The sequence below is a fragment of the Melanotaenia boesemani genome, chromosome 4 (assembly GCF_017639745.1).
Source record: "Melanotaenia boesemani isolate fMelBoe1 chromosome 4, fMelBoe1.pri, whole genome shotgun sequence".
Classification (NCBI taxonomy): Eukaryota; Metazoa; Chordata; class Actinopteri; order Atheriniformes; family Melanotaeniidae; genus Melanotaenia; species Melanotaenia boesemani.
The window spans coordinates 17,535,105-17,544,960 of NC_055685.1; the positions used below are offsets into that span (position 1 = coordinate 17,535,105).

Sequence of the window (9,856 nt, forward strand, 5' to 3'; positions counted from 1 at the left end):
AAAGCATAGAATCTGCATCATGTGCTGCCTCCTGCTCGCTCCAGACAGCCACTCCTACTTTACGTCTCCAGCAAGGAGGGTGTATCCCCTGCGGAAAGCCTCCCACTGATCTGTGGTCAGAAAGGCCTAACCTATCAGTCCAGACTTTTCCCTGAAAATCCCCGAGGTTTGTGACTGAAAACAGTGTTTTTCTGTGTGTGTGCAGAGGAGTCACTTAGTGGTATTGTATTATATGTGTATCTGTCAGATTTTATTTTGACTGGGTCAGTCAATATTGAGGTAAATCAACTTTCTCTTTTATTTATTTTGACAATTGGGTTGTTTTGAGAAAATTATGCTATAAAACAGTTGCATCTCTTTTAATATTTCTGTACAGTGAATTACAGAAATTGGCAGTGGGATTAATGTACTTTTAATGTAATTTTACAGAACACACCTATATGCTATTTTGCATAAGATATATAGTTCAATACAAACTGCAGGGTTGTATAGGCTTCTCAGTGTCAGTACAAAGGAATCTGTGGCTATTAACTTTTTTAAAGTTCATACTAAGAAAAAAAGCAAGAGAAAGGTTTCTTTGTTTTGTTTGGGTGGTCAATAATAATACAAATCTATGTATTTTAATAAGTTAAGAGAACAGTTAATAATATATTTTAAAAAAATAGTGAAATGGTCTAAATTTAAGACAGTAATGATGAGATAACTAACACATATTTATGGTATTACATACACAAACCAGGTGGTAAAGATGGTTTATTTTTACAAAATGTTAATAAAATTCATTATAATCACTAGAATACTTGATTTATCAAACAGTCCTGCGACCCTGTGTAAACACATAAAATTTCTTGGCTGTGAGACACAGCTATCTTTCTTTTTTTACTTTTGCGGATGAACTCAGAATTTGTATTGTTTTTATTAATTAATAACACTTTTTAAAGCAATGTACTTATTTCTCATCTAATACAATTAGTGTGTTTAGGCAATGGCACAGGGCTCAGAAGACTATACAAGGGAAACTGATATTTTCTTGAAATTCATTTTCACAACCGTGATGTGTTGACGTTTTTTTTTTTATCTCTTACAAGGATTTGAAGTTTGTTCACTCTTTAACCTTCTCTCTTCCACTCACACAATGACTGTGGGAGGGAGAGTTGTGATTCGCCTCTTTAACAGTGAGACGTGACAGGCATTCATTTCTATCTATTTATCCATTCCTATCTGATGCTGAAATTCCCACATATAAACCTGAGAAAATGAGAAACTGTTTTAAGTTTCTGTACTGTCAAATGCATTAAAACCTAACATACTTAAAAACCTGGAATACAAACTTTTCTGCATTTTGTTGCCTTGTACATGCATCATGTTCAGTGACGCTGAATTTAATCCAATATAACTGTTTTAACTGTTATTTTTAACCCAAAAATGCCATATGTATCATAATTGATAATTTTTTTAATTTACTCTAATTTTATTTGAAAAACTTTCCTTTTATGAACTTAGTCCACTATTTTTGATACAACTACCAGAACAATGGTTCTTTACCTCTTTTCAAAGTCCAACGTCAGAAATGATTCGTGAAAGTCAGCCATCTTTTTTCTTATTTTAATAATAAAAAGAATAACAGAGATTAAACAGAGCATTTATGTGAGCATACAGTCCCCTTTTTTAACCACACTCTAAAATAAAATTATGCATGAAAAAAACAGCAATCGTATAAATAGAGGGCCCCAAAACACTTTGAAAACATTTACCAAATGCTTCACATGTTATAAGATGTTGGCTTAATTATTTTTGCACAAATGTTCTGACAGTAGACAATATTTCTACCTCAAGGTGAGTGGTTTTTACAGTGACAATCTGGACTTTAAGTCATTCAACAGCCTTTGAAACTAGAATACATGCGCTTTACTATTATTGCCTTCATTAAAAACTCTTCTTTTTCTTTTTAATAACATCTATTTCTAGAAAATAAGTCTTAAAGTGTTAATTTGATGCTTCTATATCCTTTTTTCATCACAAATATCACAAATATTTTGACTCTTTATGCTACAACATTCCAGTTTACTTACTTACAGGGATCGACGTCCCATAAATGTTTCACTTGGCATTGCAATCATGACGAGGGGAGGACAAACATTGTGACCTCTAGGAAAAGGGAGGAGTCTGTCATTGGTTATCTCTGTGCCATGCTAGTCGAGGACAGAGGAGGGAGGGGGACGCACGCAGCAGTTGGGCCGTCTGACATTTTGCAGCATTGACCTGAAAATGTTCTGCTGCCTCCTTTTGTTCTTTTTGCCATGTTGTGGCGAATCAACAGCAGAGATTGACTTTCTGAAGGAGGTCTGGGCCATCAGTTTCCTCTCTTGCTCCTTGATTTTACACTGCAAGTGGCTCTGGATGGCAAATCCAAGAGATTCTGGGTCCACTGAAGCCCCATAGACCTCCCAAGTCATTCCTTGTTCATCCCAGACAACATCGTGGACACTTTTTCCTTTCTGCTTCCCTGACTGATCATCCTCCTTGTTGTTTCTCTCTGGTTCTATCTTCTTATTGGAGCTAGTGTTCTTCGTCGAGGCCTTATTTTTAGTTAGATCTGACTTGGTTGTTGTGTTTGCTGTTGTTGTTGTTATAGGCAGGGATTGCTTGGCCTTGGATGTAACAGCAGCCTGTGACAGCGCAGCATTGTTTCTGTCAGCAGATTCAGACTTAGAAGCACTAGCTGTCCCTGGGGGTGTCCCTGCTTTGAGAGAAGGAGCTGTTTTTTCCACAGATGCCTGAACTCCACTTTTATTATGGACGTCACTTGCCTCGCCTTGCTTCTTGTGACTGCTGTGTTCAATGTTAATTTGATAAACTGGTTGAATGTTACACACAGCTGATCCTAGTTCTTTAGGCTTGGCTCCGGGTGAGGAGTCGAGCTGTGTGGGCAAAGTTTCTGATTTGAAAGCAACATTATGGTTGGGGCACATTTCTGCTTCTACAGTGAGTCTCTCTGACATCTGAGCAGTGGTGGTGGATAGAGAAGCTGTGTACATTTGCTGGAAACCCACTCCATCATTAACCGGGTAGACTATAGCCAGGCTCTGCGCCTCCTCCCAAGGGACTGCACCACTGCTCAGCCTGTGAGTCGCAGTAAAAGGAAGCAGACTCGGACTTGTGGCTACAGCCTTACTAGACGTGTCAGCTACAGCCTGAACCTCCATATCATGACACCGCTTGATTGTGGGCGGTGATGGTGATGAGGTCATAGTGGAAGCCTCCCTGTAGAGCTTGCTGGGCTGCTCTCCTGCAAAGACAGCTGTGGCAGTCTGGCTGGTTGTCTCAGCCACCTCCCCACATGTCGGCATGTTTTGTGTGGCCGGGGGCAAAGTGAAGGAGTCTTTCTGTGAATAAACAGGCTGATGTTTATCTAAGGAGACTTGTGGTCTCTTTGCTGGTGGAAAATCCTTCTCAGACTGTGCTGAACATGTATTCAGATTTTTAGACCCAGCCTCTGCTTCTTTACTCATAGATGGAAGTGTAGCGGAGGGTAAAGTTTCCATGCTTTCTTTAGGTTTTGGTACTACAGAGCTTGATGAAGAGCTTTGTAAACGACCAGTCTCTTCACTTTTCTGTGACACAGCAGTATCCTTGTTTGGAGCTGAAATACCCCCTTTGTTATCACGCTGAGATTCAGATGCTGCATTCCTTAATTCACCAGCATTAGTAAGATTTTTGTTATTGGGAGAAACATGTTTATCACTAACGTTGCTTGCTGTGGCTTTGGCTGAGGATTTTAGTTGCACATGATCCTCCTCTGGTGCACTCGGCCCTTTTATTCTGTAGTCATTGCTATGCATGTCAACAATCGATGCTGTAACAGCAGTTGACAAACCGTCCTTACACACATCCTTTCCACTGGCCGGGCTTAACATTTTCACATTAGCATTAGAATCCCTCTGGTCGCCTCCTGTCTCATCCACACCTTGGCCTCTTAGTGACTGGTTTGGCAAGTGCTGATCTACACCTGTTACAGCCTCAGATTTTGTCTGGTTTCCATTGCTTGCTGCTGGTTTGTCAGACATAGGGCTGCTAACTGGTTCACCTCCCTTGGAAGCTGTCTGTGGGGTGGTGTTGGTGGGAGCAGTCATCACAGATAGGTTATCCTGCTGATCAGGGGGTGTGGGGGAGGACTTTGGACAAACCTGAGAGAGTGTGAGGTGGGGCTCGGTATCCCAATTGGCATTAGACTCCTTATTTCCCAGTGAGTCTACCACAGCCAGCTGAGGCACCATCTGGACTGTCACTGTCCTTTTTGGATTAGTTCCCATGCTGAATTTGAAGTTTCAATCTTTAAATATTTGGTAATCCAAAGACGGGTACGGATGCACAATCAGGCGCTTTATGCAATTCCTTAAGGGAAGAAAGTAGAAATACACTCAGTTTGTATATAATCAAAAAAATTATAATAATAACAAGATAAATATGCACAGACCAGACTCACATGACAATGATTTTTGTGTGCAGGACCAGTAACATGTATAAAACAATAATCTTTGTCAAAATAAAAAAGCCAAGCATCAGAACAATCTATTACCAATACCTGTGTATAGTAAGCACTACTCTCTTGCTCTTTGTACAGCAATTTATTAATAATATTGTTGTGACTGAAGTTGTATTTGACTCCATATATTAACACTGTGAAAATAGAACTTAAAATTTTCTTCGTTACATAAAAATGATTACACGATTGAAACATATTCAACATGTTGGATATTATTGTAAAAGTTTTATATCGCAGGAAAAACTAAGGGAAATCCCTAAGATGCCAAATGCTTTACACAAGCTCAAAGCAAAGTAAATATATTAGTTAAAGAGCAAAGTAGTGAACAATGGCATAAATAAGGTCTAGAAGTGCTTACATGTAAGAGGTTTTTAAGAACAGCGAATTTGCCAGATATCTGACCCTTGAACTGTTCTTGCATCAAATTTCCACCTGGCAAATACTCACCCACTCATACATCAGAGAAAAACAAACAAACTGTAAAATATGTAAAATAATCAATGCTGCATCACATAAACTGAAAAAAGTACTAAAGAAACCAAATGTCAGCCCGACTTAGTTTCACTGGATGTTCATCACTGTTGTAATGTGGCAAAATAGCAAACAAACAAACAAACAAAAAAACACTAGATGTTATTTATCAGTATGTAATTAATTTATGTCTTCTTCTTCTTTTAACAATAAAAGTAGGCTATTAAACTTTTATTTTTAATCCTACAAAATGCAGTTCAATTTAAATGGTCTTCTGAAAACCAAATCACTATTGCTTTGTCCTGCAAAAATGTCAAAAGTGAAATGGCTTCAGGTCTTCTTCTGGCCAGTAAGAAGGTTGGTGTAAATTCTAAGCTGTGATCTGCAGTCTCACATACTTTTACTCCTCAAGGCCTGATGAAGGACTCAGTCACAGTCTGTGTCCTCAACATGTCAAAGCATCTGGCTAATCCTGCAAGGTGCCATTACTCAGCATACAACTAAAATATGTGATTTTTTTTTTTTTTTTTTTTTTTTTTGGAGTCTAACAAAATTAACTGAGCTGTAAACAAGGCTGTTATATCAAACAGGACAGAGGTTTTTGTTCCTCTCTCTCTCTCACACACACCCTCTCTCTCTCTCTTTCAATTTTATGTTTTTTTAGGGGTTCTGCTTTCTAACAACATAGTCTCCCTTATTGTTACCTTTTAGAATGAAAAGCTACAAACTGAACAAATTTTAAACAATACAGATCACATATTTGATTATTTTTGTTACACTACAGCATTTGGTCATTTGTAAGCGTTAGTTTCAAGTGCGACTGGGATAATAGTAGGTTACTGGTTTTGGTCATGGACAGGTTTAGCCAATCTGTGTGTGCTCTGCCACACAGAGGGCTCTGTGGATCCGCGTGTCAGTCGTCAAAACGCACATTTTTATTGGAACGCGTATCCTGGCTGTCATTTCATATTCGAGAATTAAACGCCTGGTGTCTTTTTTTTTTTTTTTTTTTTTTGTCTGCAGCAGTTTGGAAATGGCAGAGACGAAACAGTGTGCATGCACAAAGTGAATTCATGCAAAACGCAGTCTGCATTCAAGTGATGCGCTCAACCTATTCAGGCCAATTAGGATATATGTCATGTCTGTAGCCTCCTGTCCCAATGCAACGTATCAAAAGCCGGAAATATTTGCCTATTCGATTTGACCTTGCAGACTAATTGAATACGTGAATATAGAAGAAATCACAGATTAATAACCGATAATGGTTTACCTTGATGTCCCGTGCCGTGGGTGCCGTTTGCGCGCCCGTGTTTGTGAGATGAGACTAAACCCTAGAAATGAATATTGAAAAATTCAACCCTGTGTCGGTGACACCAAGCCACGCCTTCCACCAGAATATATGAGTCTGTGAGATATCGATTCTTCAGAGCCAAGCGCAAAATTCAAGCCCCTGCTGACTGGCTGACCGTGCGCAGTGAGTCACCGCTGACTGACCGATGGATGCTGCCTCTGAGCTCTTTGTTACCTCTGGCTCAAGCTTTGAAAGAGGACCGTTCAGATGGTTTTATTAGTACTATCCCAGTGGGGAGCTGATCCAAGCTTGCAGGTAGCGTGGTGCAGCGGATGAATGGATGAATGGGAGAGAGGAGGAGAACGGAGGCAGTATTGTCACAGCCGCAGGGATTCACTGGAGGGTCACTTGAACTTGGAACTGATCACTTCTAAATCCTGCCTCCTGACAATAATTTTATAGCAGGAAAGAGAATTTATTAATATGTAGCTTTCCCTTTTTCCCACCTTCAGATTTATGATAAACCATTCCTATACTTTTTGTATGCTGAGAGGTGCATCAAGCAAAATCAGGCTGTTTCTGAATGACACAATTCTAAACATTTTCTATGGCCAGTAAAACATGCAGGGAGGCCTACTTAAAGATTCTTCTATAAGGGTATTTACTAAAGGTTAGACTTGAAGTGATTAAATATGAATAATGTACTCACCAAGAAAATACTTCATCAAAATGATTTAATATTGGCATGTTTTCCTGCTAGCCACATTTGGCCTGGCCTGATTTCAGAGAAAGGATGGTTTTTGTCAAAAATACACAGATCACACTGCTTTCTTTTAATTAGCCAGTTTGTGCACATCATCAATGCCACATTCATAAAAGAAGAGGAAAACAAGCTGTTTTAAAGGATTGTGTGTTCAATAAACTGAGTCTCACATGGCAGCTCAAACAAGGCGGGTCAGGAACACAATGCTGTCCTGCTTATAGGAACTCAGGATAAAAGAACGCTTTATGGGACACTTTAGAGGATAACATTGATTTGTTTAACCCTAGAGTTGTTGGATAGGTTAGACATATATGACAGCATGATGATCCCATGTCAGCCCTTAAAACTATAGGGCCATTACATGGAGAAATACAAAAAAAACACATCACTGCATCATTTAGGAAATAACACAAATCACATGTACCCCTTTTTAAAATCTGTTTTTTAGTCTTTAAAATGGTTCTGTCTTGTGTATGTAATATCAAAATAAAATGTAAGATCAGCATTTAAGGCTATTTTCTAGCTCATCCATGACTAATGTCTCATACTATTATTATCACATGGTTACAGGGGATTCAGTTTTCAAATTTAGCCTGAGTCTCAGACAGGAGATCCTCTTGGTTGTAGTAATTGCATGGGAAAGACCTCCAGTCTGTGAAAGCCAGAGGGACTGATTAGGTGAAAGTGTAGACCAAAACCTAATTAAAGTTGAGTGCAAAACTGGTTAACATCTCAGGGTTCGCTGTATACAGTATATTGTTGTGCCAGATTACTTCTGCCAATTACAATAGTTTTTGGATGCATACAACATTTAAATCAGGTTTTAAAGCCCTCCATAGCACAGAAGTAGCATTGTTAAAAGTTATTATTGATGTTTTCTTAGCATGTGATGCTGGTGACTGTGTGGTTTGTTTTTGCTTGACCTAACTGCTGTCTTTGACACAGTGGACCACAAAATTTTATTATTCCACTTGAATCAACTTGTGGGCATTTGTGACACAGCGCTTGGTTCAAGTCTTATCTGGTGGATAGGTCCTTCTGTGTCAATATGTCAGACTTGGAATCACTGTGCGCTCCTCTGTCGTACGGAGTCCCACAGGGCTCAATTCTAGGGCCACTGTTTTTTTCATTGTATTTATTGCCTCTGAATTCCATCCTTAGAAAGCACAGAACTGCCTTTCATTGCTATGCTGATGACTGCCAGAGTTACTTGTCTTCAAAGAGGAAGGATGGTTTCTTGGTTAAGACCTCTACTGGGTTGTTTGGAGGATATTAAGGCTTGGTTAGTCTTGAATTTTTTTTATAAGAAGAAAACACACTTCACTGTCTGCTTATAAAACTTGTCTTGAAACCTATTTTCATTCTTTGGCTTTCACCCTCAGTGAGATTTAGTCTTTGATCTTTAAAGTGCTGGACTTTAGCTTTTCTTATGTCTGATGTTTTTGTTCCTGTGTGCTGTGGTTGTTTTAAAGTGCTTTATAAATAAAGTTGGTGTGGTATGGTATGGTATGGTATTTCTGAAGGAAAGGGGTTTGAGAGCAGTGGAAAAAGTGTGGGTTGTGTCTTGCCACCATTCATTTGGCAAAGTAACATAAGACTGAATGAACCAGGGTTAAATAAATGAGAACTTTGTGTTCAATATTGTCCAATTTTGAAAATGATATAACTAGTCGATGTTGGTAAGCAGCCTTTTGGAAGGATTTGACATTTATTTAAGCTGGCACACACAGTCATGCTGCAAATCTGGCAGCAACTAGTGATAAAATTTGGAAAAGCAAGAGTTTGACTGATTTATTTGCCATGAATATGCTTGGCAGCTTTTAAAAATGTATTTATTGATTCATTTATTTATTTGTTGACTTATTTATTTTTAACTTTTGGGTAGTTCTCATTCACTTAGCTGCAACTTGAATGTCATGTTTTCTATTTACTGATGAAAAAGGAAACTATGGATTCCTGGACACAAACCTGTAAAAAAGTACTAGAGAAAAAAAATGTAGTTGTTTGGTTTGTGCAGCTGCATGTTTATCTTGCTCTAATTCTGGCATAATCTTTCCATAATTTCAACTTTTCATTTTATTTTATGGTTGCTTAGTGGCCCATGCTTGGTTGTTTTGTTTGTTTCCTTTGATTTTGCATGTTTTTCTGTTTGGTCACTAACTTTTAATCTATTCTGAGTCATTATAGGTTGTATTGTGGTTGTTTTGGACCTTGCTTTGATTGTCACCTTTTTGTGGCCAATCTTTTATCATTTGAGTCTCATTTTGATAGTTTTGCACATTATGGTCATTCCCAGTGGCAAGAAAAAGCTCATTTTGTGTAATTTCAGTCTTTTTTAATTGACTTTTGAGTTTCTTCTAAAACCATGCGTGTTTTCATATAGTTTAAATTTTGGTCTAAATTGACAGGATGTGTTTTTTTTTTATTTAATTTCCGTATAGCCAATTATAAGCCCAGAATTACTCTAGAAATATAATGTGATGGCCTAGCTCCCTGACTTGTCATGGTTCCCGGACCTGCAAACCTGATTATCAATCTGACAGTTATTGCAGCAGCTGTGAAGCAAACTGTGTAGTGACCAGTGGAGACAGCTGCACGATGTGAACACTAGATGGCGCTGTAACAGCGATGGTACAAAACACTGTACATAGTGTTGTGTTTAAAGACATCAGGCTGTTCATATTTAATACATTTAACCTGAGGTTCTCAGCGCGTATCTTCATGTTAGTAAAACATAAGCTCTATAAAACTTTTACAAGAATCTCTATGAAATTTTTTTTTTTTA

General features: G+C 38.4%; 1 protein-coding gene across 1 annotated transcript; it reads right to left on the reverse strand.

The window, feature by feature from the left end:
• Window positions 1-2,076: 2,076 nt before the first annotated feature.
• gprin3b (GPRIN family member 3b) lies at window positions 2,077-6,643 on the reverse strand. The gene is made up of 2 exons (XM_041982322.1): window positions 6,288-6,643; window positions 2,077-4,395 (listed from the first exon to the last, which is right to left on the reverse strand). The coding sequence occupies exon 2, from the start codon at window positions 4,311-4,313 to the stop codon at window positions 2,193-2,195; it is 2,121 nt and encodes a 706-aa protein (XP_041838256.1). The 5' UTR covers window positions 4,314-4,395; window positions 6,288-6,643; the 3' UTR covers window positions 2,077-2,192.
• Between the last annotated feature and the right edge of the window lie 3,213 nt (window positions 6,644-9,856).